Consider the following 18,833-nt stretch of genomic DNA (forward strand, 5'->3'; position numbering starts at 1 on the left):
AAGAACATCTAAACAGCAGCACATGTCCCAAGGCATGATGGGAGACATTTCTGGATGTATTTTTACATTTCTTAAACAAGTAAATTGTGTTTTATTACATTTACAGTGATGTTATGTTATTTTACATTTGACGTGTCAGATCACAGTCTACTTATGTAATGTAATGATATTCTAGAAAAACAGTACACAACTGTAAAATACATAGTAAAATAATTGACATTACTATTTTTTGGAACAGTGTATCAAAGCCCTCTTTTCCATTTCTTCCATGTACAAATTGGCCACAATGGGCGAAACTGGGGAACCCATGGCACACCCATGTTTCTGCCTGTAGTACTGACCCTTGTATGTGAAATAGGTGGAATTAAGACACAGTTCCAAAAGCAAATACAACCGGTCAGTGCTGTGGTTCTGCTACTGAAGTTGGGCTCATCCTGTAATCTCTTACGGACTACCTCCAATGCTTCAGTGACTAGAACACAAGTGAAGAGTCATTGTAACATTGTACAAAACCACTGTTTCATCTGCCCCCATAATAACATCTCTCACCTTCTCAACAAAATCCAAGGTGTTCTGGATGTGGTGTTCAGAGCTGCCTACCAGCGGGTTGAGGATCAAAGCCAGAAACTTTGAGATGTTATAGGTGACTGAGTTGATAGTACAGACAATTGGTCTTAAAGGTACACCCTGTTTATGTATCTTTGTAGATTCCCCTGGGCATAGCCTGTGGTATGAGGTCCAGTCAATAGCATTGTGTTGTTCTAACTGCTTCAGGCAATCTATCACCCTCTTCCTGTAACCACTTCCTAGGTTTTGTTTCAGGGGGTCATAAGTATTTTTGTCACTGAGCAGTGACACAGTTTTTCTCATGATGGTCTTTCTGGTTTAGCAAAACCATGCAGAAACTCTTGTCTGCTGGAAGGATGATAATGTTCTTGTGATTGCTATGTGATGTGAGTGCCTTCCTCCCCTCCATGTTGATGTTGGATGCTGGGGGCTTTACATTGGTGAAACAGGTCGAAGCTTTCGTCTGTAGTTGCTCTGCTTCCACGTCTGCAGTTTTGCTGTTACAAATGGCTTCTGTTTCTGTGGCTGTGTTCCACTAGTGGAATTTGTCTCGGCGTCACAGAAATTCACGGTTCGGTTCAGTTCGATACTTTGGTTTTTTCGATACAAAAGAATGTTCATGCCTTTTTAATTTGTCATTTATTAAAATTATAAATATATATTTTAACTCAAAAGTACAGTTTTTAAATTTAATGTTACTGAAACAACAAAATAATAAAAAAAAAAAAAATCTATCTGATCGAGAAATCACTCATCTTTGGAAAAGAGAGTTTATTACAGAGAAATGGCTCTTTCCAAAATAAAAGCTATACTATACGCTTCTTCTGGGCTATATTCTCAGCAGCATATTAAACATATCAGGTCCCCATAAGGAGAATCATGTGCTAACGGCTGTCTAAATGACTCGGGTAAAGTTTGTAGCATGCGTGCTTGTTGTTTTTGTCTGCTTCCACTTGTCTTTGCACTAGGATGATGTCGGTGTAAATTTGCAGTCATATTCGTTGTGTTCCCACTAGTGCTATCAGCGTTAATCTTGTAAAAATGACATTAACGCCACAACACGGCAAATCTCAGAGTTACTGTGCATCGCCCCGTGCGTGGGGCTGGACAGCGTCAACAAGTTAACGAGCAAACTGCGCTAATAATAATGGATTGGATTTATATAGTGCTTTTCAAGGCACCCAAAGCGCTTTACAATGCCACTATTCATTCACTCTCACATTCACACACTGGTGGAGGCAAGCTACGGTTGTAGCCACAGCTGCCCTGGGGCAGACTGACAGAAGCGAAGCTGCCATATCCCGCCATCGGCCCCTCTGGCCATCACCAGTAGGGTAAAGTGTCTTGCCCAAGGACACAACGACCAGGACAGAGAGCCCGGGGATCGAACCGGCGACCTTCCGGTTACAGATATGCTTCCCAACTGAGCATATTTCACTCATCTGTCTATAACTTAAAGTTATTCCTATCATGATGCATCCTTGTCTAGACTACATGAATACTGCAAACACTAAGTTATGCCAGTGTGGAGAAGAGCCGAGCCAGTTGCGTAAAGTGGCCTTCATGTGTGTAAGTACTTTATGTGAAAGTAATTGACTCTTAAGTGTCTTAAATGGTACTCGAGAAATATAGGCTGTGGTAACCCCCAGCTAGCCACACAACTTCAGTTTCCTTTAGTAATGTCACTGCGTTATTTCTCTTTTCTTTACAGTCAATGTGTTTGCTCTTTCTCATTGAGAATTGTAATGTGTTTTTGACTCCATGTGCAGCAAATCAGGGTATAGAGCTCAATCATGTTGATGCTTTAAAATTGTGTTGTTTTAGAATAACTTAATAAAAAACTATTTGGGCTGAAGTGAAGGTATTTAGGTAAAAATTAGACAGGCTAAACAGACTACAGTAAATATACAGAGTACAAAGTTCAAAGTGCAAAAAAAGTGCTTATATCTGCAGTTGAGGGTAATCTCCTAGCCAAGATCATTACTTTAAAAAAAAACAAAAGCTTTTGGCTTTTAACCTGGATTGTGAACATGCAATATTGCTCCAGTTTCCTAAAGCACACAACCTTTAAAAGCATGATGTTACATAAATATGAAAAACTTCAGCATAACTGACCCCCCCAACACACACACACACACACACACTCACTGTATTTTGCAGCTGTGAATGTATTCATTTAACACATTTTGAACATGGATTTCATATATCAGTGTTCTGTTATGTGCTTCTGCAAACCTAACTATTTTGCTGCACCATGTTTGACGAATAAACATCAGCTTGGTCAAATAACATCAGGGTTAACATGTGGTTATCTGTTCTGTAGCTACCCAGACAGGGGCGGGTGGATGAAGCAGAAAAATAACTGGTTGGTGATATTATTTTAAGGCAGAGCTGATACCAACAAGGGGCTTTAGAGAACACATATCTGTGAGGATGAAGACTTTGAGTGCTGCTCTTGTTTTGCTGAGTCTCATCTCAGTGGGCCAGCCTGCATCGCTGGCCTGTGAGAAGCTGTTAAAGCCAGTCGACCAACGTCCAGATGTAAGTGTCTTTCCACATTTGTTTTGTTTCAGCTGTTAAAACTTGCAATTTTTTTCTGAGATGTGATGGAGGGAAATATTCTGAATGTTTTTTTTTTGTGAATTTCCAAAATAAATAATGAATCAATCAATTAAAACAAATCTTTTATTTCAGCTGATTGGGAGGTGGTACTTTATAGCTGTGTCCACAGAGTTTTGCCTGTCTTCAACATTAGTCAGTGCTTTATTTTCCCCAAGTGCCGCAGTGGATGTAATTTCTAAGGGCGAACCAAACCTCTATGGTGATACTACTTATTTGAAAGCGTAAGTAATGTTTTATTTTTTGTTTTTTAGTTAAATTAATAGCATTTAACATGGTAACATTGTTCAGCTGTTCCTTCAGGTGTTAAATCTGTAATGATGAATGTTGCAGGAATGGAGTTTGTATCAACGGAACCACAACATTTCTCTATGCAAACAGCAGCATATTTGAACTCGACAGTGAAAGTAAGAGGTTTTTCTTTTAAATATACTCTGACTACAAGCTGTAGTTCAATAACAATTTAATATATTACTACCATTTAAATACTTTAAATGACTTTAATGATTCCAACAGATGCCACAGTTGATCAACCAGACGTGCTGCTGCACACTGGCTGTCCTGACTGCCTCGTCTCTAAAGAGGATAAAAGTCATCTTTTGCTCTTCAGTAAGGTGGCAGGGCTGGGGGCTTTTAGACCATTCATAATTTGTAATTTCCTGTTGTAGTTAAACAAAAAGCAAAATGCACGCTGTGAGAAATACAAGGTTCAATACAATCCATCATATTATCACAGGCCTTTTATCTCAGATGTCTCACTGCTTCACCAGGTAGACGAACAGCTGTTTCTGCTGCTGAGCTGACGGAGTTTGAGACACAAGCAGAGTGTCTGGGATGGTCTAAACCCCAACTCCTCAACACTGATCATGGTGAGACTTTTACAGCAACCAAAAAAAAAAAAAAAAGGAACAGATAGCACATATGTAAATGATCCTCTTTCTTCTTTCAACAATGTGTTTTTATGTCTTTTGGGCAGCATGATGATTTTATGATGGTGTAGCACACTCTGTGTCACTTTTGAGTGTGCATATATAAATCAGTTTAAGTTTTAACATTTCATTGTCATTTCCTTTCCTATATTCCATATACAGATTATGAAAAGTGTGTGCAATTTGACGAAGATATGGATGAGGATAAATTAAGCGAAGTGCTTCTGAGTTTCTTTCAGAAGACGCTTGAAAGGATGAAAACCACATATCACTTGTTAACCAAATGCATGGGAGAGGGTTTTATTTCATATTTCCCCTCATTGTTTTAAGAACTAAATGTCCAGTGCATGCTGAACTTTATTTTCATATCTAAATATGACTTTTAATCTATATATGAATGTCTCTTTTAATTACTGAATTGAGCTTTTTTTTCTTCATTTAGAAGTGCAAGTTTTTTAAATAAAAGTCTGTACGTCCATGTATGTTAAAAATTTCTTTGCAATTTATGTGTGAGGCCATAGCCATGCTAGCAGTTCTATGAGGCTCCATATAGACATCAGTGTTTCGAACCATGTAATACAAATAGCAAACAACTAAATATCAATGATAGGATAATAGTGCAAACCAGGTATTATGTTTACCATGATAATTTGTGGTGTAACTGTAAAAGACAATCACAGATTGGTTTGTAACCTATTTTGGAACCACATTTGATGCATTTATTTTAGGTTCTAAATTTCTTTTCTTAGTTTTGTCTTATTTGAAGTTTCATATAGCCAGAAATTGGTGCTTTTAGCTCTTAAAAGACTGCTTGGTTCCAACATTTGAACAGAAATGATGGCTTATTGTAACTGTTGTTGTAAAATCAAAAGTAAAAGGATAAAAACAGATATTATTGTTTTTATATTTTCCACAAATTCTTAACAGTAAGTTGCTTTTCTTTGCTTTTACATTTCAATAAATATTTCTCAAATCCTTATGAGCTATATGGATTGTCATTTAGAACACCAAGAATTTTGGTTTATTATCTTTATGGTTGTTGTGATTTTTGCAGAGCTGCAAAGGTTTAGGAAAGTAACTTTGAGGTTTGAATAGAAAACGTGCATAAATTGTGCCGTGCATTTATGAGAAACCCATGAATCCATTCTCTTCCACTGGGCTGGAGGTTATCTCTGATTTAAAAAAAATATTTTTATAGTTATTTTTGTTTGTGAAATAATGGCATCATGGTCACATTCGCTATGGCCATCTGCACTATTCTTTTCTTTTCTTGTTACAAAAGATGACCCAGTTTTCCTGCAGAGAAACTTCATAATGAAGAGAAATTTTAAGTGCATTATAACTCCTCTTATAACCAATTCATAAACAGCTTGTGCTTTCAGACACAATGCTCCAGCTTTTTTGAACAATTTACAAAACTTAATGTGAACACTGAAATGGGAGTGTGGCATGGATTTTAATGTTGCTTATTCTTCCATAATCAGGATAAATCACATATGTTCAACACAGAATGACTATAAACCTTTCTATCTGCTTAAATGAGGAAATTGTTAAATATATATCTCTGTATCACATGCAGCATGTGATAAACTATTTGGTTGCACTGACAACCATCTTGGACAAACTAAAAATGTGCTTGACATGATACGAAAATTTTAAAGTGGAACTCGGAGACCGCTCATGAATGTAGTTGTCAGTTGAATGTCTCACTTCCTCTTAGGCTTTAATCTACTTTGGTAATACAAAATTAAGTGCACGTACAGTTGTTTCCTGTGCTGCATAGTTCCAGATGTGAGTAAGGATTTCCTTAAATCTTCAATACAAAGATAAAATCTTAAAGACAATATAGTTTAAAAAATGCATGAAAACCAACAAAGCAGCAAATACAAAATTTACATGTTGTATAAAAAAAAACTAGATGCAGCATAGAGATTTTAAAATATGATAAAACAAACCAATCAGATATCACAAAAAGTACTTTGTTTTATAGTAATACTTGAATAAAGTACACAAGTCAATGAAACAAAATATACTAATCCTTATACTTAGATATAATCGGGGGAATAAGACAACAAAAAAATCAGCCTTATAATTAGAACAAAAAGGCAAGAAAACAGAAATCTGCCTTCAGTCATTTGACACAATGTGACTGCTGGATCTTTTGTCTGTCATTTGGCTTGTCAAGGATTCTTGATTTTCAGCAACACGTGAAACACACTTTCTCCAGATCTTCAGATAAGCTTTCTTGATTTTTTGTATTTTGAATGCATACACAACTGGATTGATCGCTGAGTTAGCATGAGACAGAATAATACCTATATATAAAACTATTGGTGGTATATTTGTCACCTCACCAAAATAAACAAGGCAGTTCATTATGTGAAGCGGCAGCCAGCACAGGGCAAACAGGGCGAAGACCAGAGCTAGAGATCCTGCCAGCTTTTTCTCTTTTCTTAGGTAGTTCTGAGACAGTTTTTGAGCACCACTGCCTGGTTTCCCTCGAAGGTGTCCTTTTATAATACAGAAAACATGGGTATACAACGTGGCCATTACCAACAGAGGTATCAGATTCAGGGAAAAAAAACTGAAATAAACCAGGTATGACATGGGAATTACAGCTATAAACTGGCAGACAATTGTAGAATTGGCTGAATTAGACAAGGTTTGATGGTTGTACCACCCAAGCATGGGAGTAAAGCTGAGAGGGATTGCAACAATCCAACATGCTGCCACCACAAGATAGGAGTGTCCCTGTGTCACAATCCTTTTGTACCTATTAAAAAATGAAAACAATAAAATAGTCTCACAAAAAAAATTAAAATATCATAAAATGATTTTTTTTTAAACAAAATAAATTGTTAGTGAAGTACTGATCGATATGATAAAATGATATAGTAAATGGTAAATGGTCTGTATTTGTATAGCGCTTTACTAGTCCCTAAGGACCCCAAAGCGCTTTACACATCCAGTCATCCACCCATTCACACATACCATATAAACCACAAAGTCCATAATTACTACTTCCTACTACTAAATTACTATGTTCACTATTCAACTACCGTATGAGTCATTTTAGTTTGTTTTTTAAAAAATGTGTCTTATTAATCCATACTCTTACCTGAGAGGGATATACACCCGGAGGAAACGGTCAAGCGAAATAGCCAACAGAGACAGAACTGAAACGAGGGTGAACAGAATGACTACACAGCTGATGAAGAGACACGTATTGAACGAAGTCTTCACCCGTCCATCCACCACTACAGCCAATGGTATGGCCACACATCCAACCAGAAAATCAGCCATAGCCAGAGATGCAATAAGGCAGAATGTTGGCTGTTGAATGCTTTTAGTGGTCCAAAGTGCCAAAATGACCAGCATGTTACCCAGACAGCAACTAACTGCAATAAGCACTTCAACCAAGGTGTAAATCATTACTCCCAAATTCATTGTGCTTTCTATCTGGCTGATGATTGTCAGTTGACGGTGCAGTATATTTGAGTGTGAGTCTGAGCTTCAGTGTGGTATGTAAATCTATATAACATTTGAGGAAGTCCTTGGTCTCTTAGCAGCAATTTTTTTTAAATAACACATACAAATAGATATGCATGTAAGAGGATGCAAAAGAAAAAAAAAACACTGGTGCAATTATGAGTAACTAAAAAAACATCTCTCATGTCGAAGCTACACAAGCCACAAAACCCACATCCTGAAACAACATACACCTAGGTGATATCTCACAAATGGGGTGGACGTTTTGGGTGTTTGCTCTCCTTGTTATGTTTTTGCAAATCAGATGGTATACTGATAGATGGTATAACAGACTGTTATTGTGCAATATATTTCCTCTGCCTCAGCTTAGATTCTGTATAAATACTGTATCAGTGAAGGTGACATTGACTTTGAAAAAAAAAGACAAATAGCGTAGATTGTGTACATGTGTATTCTTATGGCATCCCATTTCTAAGAGCAAAATTTTCACATCTTAAAACAAACCTCTCTTTAAGGGCCTCTAGCATGACATTTGGTGTGTCTTAGTTAGCTATTTGTTTCCACACTAACAGACAGTATAAGCCAGTTGTTTAAAAAATGTTTCAGGCAATTTAAACCATGAACCTTTAATAATGACTATTCGGAGCTTAACTGTGTAAACACTGCATTTATACTATTATAATTCATTATTCAAAATTACAACATTTTGCACATTATTGTTACTATTGGTAGTAGTAGTAGCAGCATGTATTCTTGTGTTTTCTTCTTGAGGACACGAATGGTGTACACAAACAACATTTTGAACTGTTACACTGTTACTCCTATGTAATATGTATTACAGCCTCATAGATTGCATATGTAGATATTCTGCATATCAAGGCATTTAAAAGGGAAGTCACAGGGAGCAGCCGCAGTGCATGCCCCCAACCCTAGCACATGCAGGTGAATGTGTTTAAAGTTCATAGGGAACTCTGAAGTAGATAAAGGAAGTGTTGGGCATTGATGCTCAGTAGTAGTTTTGCAGATATGCAGAATGTGTGGGTAGAAGGTTAACCTCACTCTCCCCAGCAAATCGCAATGATACACACAATCATGTGAAAAGGAATGTTTGCATAGGACTCTATGAACTCCCATGAAAAACCGCATACAGCTTTACCGTTTCCAGCAGCCAGGCACTGCTAATCAGATGCACTTGATTGAAATATCATCAGCAACCACATCTATTGCTCATCTGGTATATTCAGATGTGGTTTAACACACACACACACAAAGCAAAAAAACAGGGCTACAGGCCTCAGTTAGCATGTCAAATCTTAAAGTTCATGACAGCGCAACTGAAAAAAGGCTGAAGATGCCACTCTTGTTTGTAAGAGTTGCCAGAAGAAAAACTCTTCTCTATAAAAAGAACATAGAAGAAAACTTTAGGATTGAAGAGTGTCAATCCTAAACTGACTTTTAACCTTTTAATGCCTGGTGTATTACATTTGACAAATAGAGTTTTTCCCCAGTTTTTGGGACTTCAACATCATCAGTGGGAATTTTTCCCCCTGAAAAACCTAAATAAATTGCACAATACATTTTTAAGCAATTAAAAAAATCAGATAAGCAAATATGATACAAATTAAATGTCATATATGGAGATTGGAATGTGATTTATTTTTTAAACAATTACACAAAATTAAACAAAAGAAAATTAAATAAACACAATTTTCAAAAAAATAAAATTTCTACCAATTATTTTATGATTCAGGCTTTAAAGGGTTAAAACAATGTGGCAACAAGTGGAGATCTTTGGCTATGATGCAGGGCTGTGTTTAGAGAAAACTATTTACGGCATATCAGCACAAACATCTCATACCAACTATAATGCTAAGTTATGGTAAGTTTGCAATCGACATTATAAAATGATGTGAGAGACATTTGAGGAAAATACAAATAAAATCGAATAAAAATAAATACAGTAAATGTACAGTAAATCTTTTCTCTTTTTTGCTCTATAAAATTGTTGTTTTTCTTTTTCAATCACTCATCTTAACAGTAGGATATACATGAAAAGAGAAAAAAAAAATTTGCACTCTCTGGGCAACTGACCGTTTCAATGTGGATGCACAACTCTGTGAAAACGACTGAAAATGCTAGTGTGGAGGCATTTTCATTGCAATCTGCACATTCCTGCACATAAAAGGAAATTTGATTTTGTGTTTACACTCAGTCTTTCAAATAGATGCAAGTAAAACAGCAGAAAATAAATAAAATCAAAGACTAGTGGTCCTGTTGCTCTATTTTCACCTGTATAGCAGGACTGGGGCAGACGGAGGTTTGTGTGCCGCAGCGGTCAGTGGAAGAATCTGCGAGCTTGTCTGTGAATTTTCCATACCGTGGTCGCGTACTCGGCGCTTGCTTAGAAGTTACGGGGTTTTCACTGTAAAAAGAAGTTTCCTTCCCACGCAGTGATCAGCGGAAACTAATGTTTTTGTCACTTTTTACAGAATCAAACTCAAAGTGAGGTCAGTACTTCCACGCTTTAAATGCTGCACAGTCATATGCTTACCTACACTTGATTTTTTTTAACCATTGTTGATCTGCACACAGCTGTTGTCATGAATGTCGCACTCGCTTACATCATTGCCATGAGACACTCACAAAAAAAAAATCACAGTTTTAGTAATGCATTAACATAGCGTGCTTACGGGAAAGTAACAGTAATCTAATTACCTTTTTGCAATAGTAATCCCTTACTTTACTTGTTACTTGAGAAAAGTAATCGGATTACAGTAACGCGTTACTTGTAGCGCATTACTGTAATCCAATTTTTATTTGCACTTTATTTATTTGCATCCTCTTAAAAGGGGATATGTGAATGTGGCGGAAAACTAACTGGTCAATCAAATTCAGTATAAAGAGTCAGCAGAAGTGATCTCATACTGAGCCAAGATGAAAAGCTTTTTGTGCTGCTGTTCTCGAGCTGAATTTCTGGCCTGTAAAAGCTACATACAGTGGCTTGCAAAAGTATTCGGCCCCCTTGAACTTTCCCACATTTTGTCACATTACAGCCACAAACATGAATCAATTTTATTGGAATTCCACGTGAAAGACCAATACAAAGTGGTGCACACGTGAGAAGTGGAATGACAATCATACATGATTCCAAACATTTTTTACAAATAAATAACTGCAAAGTGGGGGGGTGTGCGTAATTATTCAGCCCCCTTTTGTCTGAGTGCAGTCAGTTGCCCATAGACGTTGCCTGATGAGTGCTAATGACTAAACAGAGTGCACCTGTGTGTAATCTAATGTCAGTACAAATACAGCTGCTCTGTGACGGCCTCAGAGGTTGTCTAAGAGAATATTGGGAGCAACAACACCATGAAGTCCAAAGAACACACCAGACATGTCAGGCATAAAGTTATTGAGAAATTTAATATAGCAGGCTTAGTCTACAAAAAGATTTCCCAAGCCTTGAACATCCCACAGAGCACTGTTCAAGCAATCATTCAGAAACGGAAGGAGTATGGCACAACTGTAAACCTACCAAGACAAGGCTGTGCACCTAAACTCACAGGCTGAACAAGGAGAGCGCTGATCAGAAATGCAGAATAATTACCCCTGTAAAGAAGGCAAAGAGTGATCAAGATGTAAGTCTCATTTAAACCTTTATAGCTAACAATCTATTGTTTTAAAGGTGATTTATTAGACTAAAATTAAACTGAACCTATTTAATGGATTTGTGCAATTTTTATTTCACAGAGAGAGTTAAATTTGTCTGATTAGTGCAAAACATTAGCCAAGCAAAAATAAAGAAACGCGTGAACAAACAAAATAAAAGCGATGTCATTACAGTTGACTGGGAAATGGTACGCGATGTCCTCAAACAGCTGCTGGAATATCCCTGCCCCACTTGTAAGTAGTGATTTGGACATTAGAGCAGTTGAAAAAGCAAACATCTTCGAGGCCACCAAAATAGGTTTAAAAGTTAAACAAATTTCTTCCACTCAGAGAATGTTGCATATAATTTCATTTTTCCTTGATGCATAAAGTTAAAAGATTAAAACTAATAAAACAAATTTTAAAAAGAGACTTTTTTTCATTTGATTATATTTTATATCATGGATTAGGCAGAAAGTAGAATTGGGCTGAAAGATCTATCGCTCTATCACCTATTCACGTTGTAAATCATGTTTTTAAAAAGTAACTAAGTAACTAATTACTTTTGAAAATAAGTAATCAGTAAAGTAACGAGATTACATTTTGGGGGAAGTAATCACTAATTAGTTACTGATTACTTTTTTCAAGTAACTTGACCAACACTGTTAGTAAGATACACGAGTGCTTGAACGGAAGTTGGGAAAGCTCTTAGCCGTTAGCATGCGTCCATGCTAACTGCCCAGAGAATTCTTACATGTTATTGCAAAAACAGTGCATGTCCCCCCCTCGGACAACGTGTATGCAGCCTGAGACTCTCTCCACTCTGTGGTCAGCAAGGTCCAATCGCAATCTCCGAGTGCCCTTTCTTTAATACCAGGGGACTATAAACACGCATCACTGGACTCCACACTGCCGACCTTCACCCAGTACGTGTCATGCCCTACCAGAGACAATAAAACACTAGACTTGGGCTACGTTCACACTGCAGGTCTCAATGCTCAATTCCGATTTTTTGATCAAATACGAATTTTTTTGTCTGCTTATTCACACTACAAATAAAATGCGACAGCAAACGCGCTCTAACGTGAACCCTCAAAGCGGCCCGCATGCGCAAAAGAAGACGCCACACGCTCTGTTTAGACCCAGACCAAACAATATTGTTTGACTGATGGCCCTTAATATAAAGACTTCGGACTTTACGTTTCCCAATTTTTGCTTTGTTATTTTGTTATTTACATAATAATGTGAATAACCTAATAACTATCCTTATTGCTGTTTTAGAGAGGAGCGGTGCTTCAAAGGATAGTTGCAGATTTCTGTCAGAATCAAATAAAATGTTCACGTTTCTCCAACGTTGTCTTCCCAACAGTTTCACTGACATCTACACTGGATGGCCAGGAAGCGTTTGCAATGTCTTCTTGGGCGCTTCTCCGGAGCTGATAATTGGCGTCTGTCTTTTGTCAGTGACATAAAAGACGGATTTAATGTGACATGACCATTCAAGCAGCAGTCGCTTTCTAAAACATCGGATATGTATCAGAATCAGTACCACATACGAAAGTGACTCAGATCGGATTTGAAAATATCGGATTTGTGCCGTTCACACTGTCATACCATGATTGGATTTGGGTCGCATAGGGTCAAAAAAATCAGATTTGATGTGCTTTCGCCTGCAGTGTGAACGTAGCCTTACTGTATGTCAATGCAAAAGAGGTATACAGTTCATCACCTGTCCCTCACCTGGGAAGATCTGATCACAAGTGTTGATCTGGAGGTAGTTCTGCTGGCACCAGTCCACAAAGTCATGGGTAAATTCTCTGTACTCCCTGTCGCTACCATCAGTGATGAGGCTGACTGACCAGAGCTGTCAAAGAACCTTTGCAGGAAGCACCGGGTGGAGTTTTGGGAGAAGTCTGCAGAGTAGATAGTAAAGAGGAACGGAGGCAGAACCATTCCCGTACTGCCCCCACAGGGACACACAGCACTAAGTTCTCATATGCTGTTGTCGGTCGGTGAGGTAGAACCATCGGGCCACAAAAATCACAACTGTCTGCCGGGGGGGGGGTGAGGTGGGCAAATGAACTGCATCATTTCTTTTAACAGGTTTGATTGATCCAGGATGCAGTCTTCAACATCGACTGCAGACTCACCCACCCCCACTACTGCTGTCCCACCTCTGACACCTCATTCACTTCACACCTCCTCTCCTCACCCCGCTCACTACTACTCACCCTAACCACTGCATCCTGTACACAACCAACACACGGCTCCAGCCTGTCTCTCTCAACCATCCAGGTTAAGGAACTGAGGATGACTGGAGTCAGGAAGGCAGCGGGTCCCGATGGCATCAGCTCAAGGGTTGCCAAGTCCTGCACAGATCAATTGTGTGGGGTGATGGAGTACATCTTCAGCCTGAGGCTGGGAAGAGTTCCACAGCTCTGGAAAACCTCTTGTGTGCCACTAGTGCCAAAGACTCCACATTCCAAGAACCTCAACAGCAACAGGGCAGTGGCTCTGACATCCCACCCAAGGAAGACCCAAGAACACCTGAACCTGTCTCAGCTTTGACTCCTGGTGAGCTCCTCACTGGACCCACTTCAGTTTGCCTACCAGCCTGGCACTGGATTGGATGATGCTGTCATTCACCTCCTACACCGTTCCCATCTCGATTGGAGACCCCTGGGAGCACTGTGAGAATCATTTTCTTTGATTTCTTTATTGCCTTTAACACCATTCTTTCCACAGTTCTGAAGAAAAAGCTGGAGAACTCAGGAATTGACCATCACCTCACAGCATGAATATTGGACTACCTCACCACCAGACTATAGTATATGAGAACTCGGGGCTGCATGTCGGACAGGGTCATCTGCAGTACGGAGGCCCCACAGGGAACTGTGTGGGAGACATCTGCAGTGGGCAAATGAACTGAATCATTTCTTTGACAGGTTTGATTGATCCAGGATGCAGTCTTCAACATCGACTGCAGACTCACCCACACCCACTGCCGTTGTTGCGCATCTGACACCTCAGTTACTTCACACCTCCTCCCTTCACCCCGCTCACAACTCCCCACCCCTACCACAGCATCCTGTACACAACCAACACACATCTCCAGCCTGTCTCTCTCAACCCTCCAGGTTAGGAGGGAACTGAGTACGACTGGAGCAAAGAAGGCAGCAGGTCCAGATGGCATCAGCTCAAGGGTTGTCAAGTCCTGCGCAGATCAACATGAGAACTCTGGGCTGCGTGTCTGACAGGGTCATCTGCAGTATGGAGGCCCCACAGGGAACGGTGTGGGAGACGTCTGCAGTGCAGTGTTCCAGTGTTCCCTGGATTAATTAATTGATTAATTTTATCGCATTATTTGTAATGATAGCATTAACGCGATAATGTTGACAGGCCTAGTTTGTTGGTTTGCTTTTATTTCGTTTTATAAGCAAGCTGGTTATTAGATGCTGCTTCAGCCAGCCAGACAATCCTTTGCTGTCCCACCCCTCTCCTCCCTGTGGAGCAAGCAGCAGGTGTATCTCGTAAATCCTTACTCCTCGCAAATGGGCAATAGAAAACCGTTTGGTGCCTATGCAATCCCCAAAATGCACTGGCATGACATCCGGGGAGCATGGGTGTGAGCAACGTTCTTTTTTGCAGATGCCATGATGCCCCCTCTACCACAATGCCACCCTGGGCAATGCCCTATGTTGCCCATATCAAAAACCACCACTTGGTACCATAGCTCAGGCTACTTGTTACTCTGTGATATTTATCTGAATGTTTGCAAACTATTCTAGTACTTAAGATTGTTTATTAAAATCTTTAAACCTTTCAACTGTGTTCTACAATTATGTCCTTTTTTTTTGCAAATGCCAACAAATTACTGCCTTGCCTTGGTCATCCACTGCAAATTCATTTCTGCCTGCACCCTGATGTGTTTTTTCTAAACCATTTGCATTTTGAGTAAATGTATTTTGCAAGAGTAAGCATGCACACATTTGCCAAACACAGACAGGATATTGTGTGGTTAATGATAGACCTATAAACTGCTTTTAAAATGTTAACAAAATTCATATTACTGCAAATGCAGTGAGCAGTTTGCATTGACAGCTAGAAATATAGCATGTGCAATCATCTGTCACCAATTAAACTGCATCTTATGAAATGTCAATTTTCTTTCTCCACAGTTTTTTTTAGAGAAGGTGTTACCATCTACCGGAACCAAATTCCTTGTATGTGTCTGCACATATACATGGCCAATAAACACGATTCTGATTCTGAGTATACATAGTAAAGTATGATACATCGTTTTATCATATTTCAAGTGTCACCATACTGAAAATACTGATAAATCTTTATCAGTATGTACTTTTGATCCAGGGCACGATGTTAGGTTTGATCAAGGTTTTGAAGGTTTAACCTTGAACTTATCTGTCCACACACTGACATGTTTATCAGTTTGTGACCTAGATGATGATTGGTAAATGTGGTCTTTACTGGAAATGATGGCATTTGAGGTCATTCACTTCATTTCCTCTTAAATAGGGGTGGGAAAACTAACTGGTCAGTATAAACCCGAAAAAGACTAAGAATCAGCAGAAGTGAACTCATACTGAGCCAAGATGAAAGCGTTTTGTGTCGCTGTTCTTGTGCTGAATTTCATCTCTGTGTGCCAGCCTTCATCAGTGGCCTGTGAGAGGTATCTAAAAACAGCAGATAGGGAGCAAGATGTAAGTCTCTTTTAAACCTTTATAGCTAAGATTATAGTTGTAAAACTGATTTGCTAGTAGAATTTTAGTAAAATGAAACTGCACCTTTGTAATGGATTTGTGCAAGTTTGTATTTCATGAATAGTGTTAAATGTGTCAGATTAGTGCAAAACATTTACAAAGCAACAAACAAAAACTAAAATAACGAATGAACAAACAATGTCTTCATTTCAGCTGACTGGGAAATGGTACCTTATAGCCATGTCCTCAAACAGCTGCTGGGCTACTGCATTCAGTGTCCTACCTTTCGGTGTCTATGTGAACATTACGGCAATGGAAGAAGCAAACATCTATGAAGCCACCTTTTCACTGAAAATGTAACTAATTTTCTTCCTTATAATTGTTGTTTATACTGTATGTTTGCCAGTGTTTGTGCTTCATATTTCATTATGTCATTTAAAGTTATTTTTTCATTCTTTATATCTCTTGACTACTAATTAAATCAGGTTTGGGCAGTGTAAAAATTTAACTTCAAAAATTCACTACGAAAAAAGCACCATAACTGAGATTGACAGCAAGGGTAAGAGTTTTGATTAAAACATTTGTGTCACTGGAGTTTAATTATGAATCTCTTCGTGTCTGTTTCTTTCAGTCACTATTAAACTTTTTAACTGCAGATTAATTATGTGCTCAAACCTTTTAACATTGACAAAATAATCAATAAAAACATAAAAGCACTAAAAGAGAAAATTCAGATATGAAAATCATATACATGTTTAATTTTTAAGCTTTTAAAGAATTGGTAGCATACTAGTTTTGTTGTCTTTTGTCTTCTCCGACTTTTTCCACATTCTTGTGTAAATAATAATCTTCACTTGTGATAGTATCTATAATACTATAATTCTGATGTTAAAAATTTAATCTCAAATGTTAAATGTATTTTAATAACTCTTCTTTTTACAACAGGTGCCAAAAGTGATAATGTAATGATACTTCTTCAAAGGAGGTGCCATGATTGTATTGTTATAAAGGGAGATGGCTTCACTGACATTCTTGTGCTTTTAAGTAAGGACCCAGACAAATGTGATAAGAAAATATGTTGAATATTTACAATACAGATGTTTTTACAGCACTTTCTTACCTGACTTATCTAGCAGGCTATTATATAGCAGATTATGACATTTAATCATGTTTTAAACAGGTAAGCGAATGTCCATCACTGATGATGAGATGGAGGCATTTGAGATACAAGCAGAATGTCGTTACTTGTACAAACCACAGATCTTTGGTTCTGATCATGGTAAGATGTGAAAAAAGAATATGACGAAACCTTTATGGCTTTACAGCTAACGTGTACTTTTAGAGTGATTCGTGTCATTTTATTTTCTGCAGTTCCTTAACATTATAATGTAATCAGTATAACACAATTGCACATTCTACAGTTTCTAATTGTTTTTTTTTCTTCATACAGACTACGAGAACTGCACAGTTGACGATGGCAAGACTGAATATGCTTCTTCAGAAATTCCCCATATGCGACAAGCAGTGCTAAACATCTTCTCACAGGTCTTCACATGCGTACAAGACAAAGTTTTGTATTACCCCCGTGCTGCCTTCCAGTGGGTGCAGTCAACATGGAGTAATTTGTGGTGAATGTAGAGAGACACGCTATAATAAATATTTGCTTATTTCAATCATGTGCACTTGAAACCGTGCTGTCTTTAGTTTAAAGATTTGAAGAGAGTGTAGAATGAATTATAAATACTACAGTTTACAGATGAACAATATTTGAATATTAATTCAAAATATCATTATAATGCATTTATATCTGTCCTTTACCTCTCAACTACTATTCATCCAACTTGCTGAGGTCCAGAGTAAGGGCAGTGTCTATTTTAAGGATGCTCTAAAGTGCTGTGTTCCAATTTTTTCTGTCGCATTTCTGTTGCTATTAAACATTTATGAAATTCAGTGTGGAATCAACTGTCAAAAGACTCAATCTTCCAAAGACTCATTTCCTCAAAAAATCACTGTTTCAGCAGAATTTTCCAGGGGTCCTATCTGGACAAAAAGACAGTCATTTGAAATTTACAACCTCTGTAAATGATTTTACATAAAGTGGAATTCATATTTAGACATTGTTATGATGAGCCCACCTACTTCAATATCAAAAGAACAGCAGATGTAAATGTCAGAGGGTTTAAATATGGTCATTTTGGTTTTCTATTCCCTAAAAAAAAACGTTCAAGCGTTGACTTTAATTCATGGACCAAAAGGTGTAATAACTACACTTGTAAAAACTTGTGAAAGTTCTAGTCAGTAATAGCTTAAAAAATAAAGTGAAAATGAAAAAATTAGCTATATGAATAAGAGACACGAGAGAATTTAAAAATGCAATATGTCTCCTGCCTTTTCTCAAAGGCCAAAGTGTAACTTTACTTACACACAAACATCACAATAAATAATGAGTTGTGGGAAAGTAAATACAGTGTATATGTCTGTTTTTAAAAATATGTATTTGCTGGTCTATGCTGTCTAAAGTTGAAATCCAAAAATGAAACATGCGACCAACATTTTATTGACAGACTTACCAGACAGCCTCAGACAGCCATGCAGTCTTAAAGGTCCCTATGTGAGTAGGAATGCCAGACCCCACAACACTACCATGAGTTGGTTAATTAATCCATTAATGCACAAAAATAGAGAAGCTCTGGTGGAATCAATTTACACTCAGCTGATTGACATGTTGATTAATATCTTGTCAGCTGTCTTCATGTTACAAGCTTTACTCTTTTTTTGAGAGTATCGGGCAGCTTGGACATCCATATTCAAATAGTTGAACATCAAGAATTATATATATAGAATTAGAAATGGTGTATTTTCA

The 18,833-nt window shown here is 37.9% G+C and overlaps 3 protein-coding genes across 3 annotated transcripts; 2 read left to right on the plus strand and 1 right to left on the minus strand.

Moving 5' to 3' along the window:
• Nucleotides 1-2,915: 2,915 nt before the first annotated feature.
• Nucleotides 2,916-5,095, plus strand: LOC102289462. Its single transcript, XM_005943230.3, has 6 exons — nt 2,916-3,108; nt 3,262-3,410; nt 3,520-3,593; nt 3,703-3,795; nt 3,957-4,055; nt 4,278-5,095. Exons 1-6 carry the CDS (start codon nt 3,001-3,003, stop codon nt 4,442-4,444), a joined length of 690 nt encoding a protein of 229 aa, XP_005943292.1. The 5' UTR covers nt 2,916-3,000; the 3' UTR covers nt 4,445-5,095.
• Nucleotides 5,096-5,464: 369 nt separating this feature from the next.
• On the minus strand, nt 5,465-7,618 carry LOC121815897 (adenosine receptor A3-like). The gene is made up of 2 exons (XM_042228847.1): nt 7,234-7,618; nt 5,465-6,888 (listed from the first exon to the last, which is right to left on the minus strand). The coding sequence occupies exons 1-2, from the start codon at nt 7,560-7,562 to the stop codon at nt 6,243-6,245; spliced, it is 975 nt and encodes a 324-aa protein (XP_042084781.1). The 5' UTR covers nt 7,563-7,618; the 3' UTR covers nt 5,465-6,242.
• Nucleotides 7,619-15,798: 8,180 nt separating this feature from the next.
• Nucleotides 15,799-18,433, plus strand: LOC102289151. The gene is made up of 6 exons (XM_005943229.2): nt 15,799-15,970; nt 16,184-16,326; nt 16,456-16,529; nt 16,916-17,014; nt 17,151-17,249; nt 17,421-18,433. The coding sequence occupies exons 1-6, from the start codon at nt 15,863-15,865 to the stop codon at nt 17,600-17,602; spliced, it is 705 nt and encodes a 234-aa protein (XP_005943291.1). The 5' UTR covers nt 15,799-15,862; the 3' UTR covers nt 17,603-18,433.
• Nucleotides 18,434-18,833: the final 400 nt, after the last annotated feature.

The sequence above is a fragment of the Haplochromis burtoni genome, unplaced genomic scaffold, assembly GCF_018398535.1.
Source record: "Haplochromis burtoni strain Fernald_Lab_line unplaced genomic scaffold, NCSU_Asbu1 Contig_357, whole genome shotgun sequence".
NCBI classification, from domain to species: domain Eukaryota; kingdom Metazoa; phylum Chordata; class Actinopteri; order Cichliformes; family Cichlidae; genus Haplochromis; species Haplochromis burtoni.

Bases quoted from the DNA above. Each gene is read 5' to 3' on its own strand.
- LOC102289462 (XM_005943230.3), top strand. From the start codon at position 3,001: ATGAAGACTTTGAGTGCTGCTCTTGTTTTGCTGAGTCTCATCTCAGTG. The intron at 3,411-3,519 runs GTAAGTAATGTT...TGAATGTTGCAG, and splicing joins GATACTACTTATTTGAAAGC to GAATGGAGTTTGTATCAACG. The intron at 3,796-3,956 runs GTAAGGTGGCAG...CTGCTTCACCAG, and splicing joins AAGTCATCTTTTGCTCTTCA to GTAGACGAACAGCTGTTTCT.
- LOC102289151 (XM_005943229.2), top strand. From the start codon at position 15,863: ATGAAAGCGTTTTGTGTCGCTGTTCTTGTGCTGAATTTCATCTCTGTG. The intron at 15,971-16,183 runs GTAAGTCTCTTT...TCTTCATTTCAG, and splicing joins CAGCAGATAGGGAGCAAGAT to CTGACTGGGAAATGGTACCT. The intron at 17,015-17,150 runs GTAAGGACCCAG...TGTTTTAAACAG, and splicing joins TGACATTCTTGTGCTTTTAA to GTAAGCGAATGTCCATCACT.
- LOC121815897 (XM_042228847.1), bottom strand. From the start codon at position 7,562: ATGAATTTGGGAGTAATGATTTACACCTTGGTTGAAGTGCTTATTGCA. The intron at 6,889-7,233 runs GTAAGAGTATGG...ATTTTTTAATAG, and splicing joins CGGGTGTATATCCCTCTCAG to GTACAAAAGGATTGTGACAC.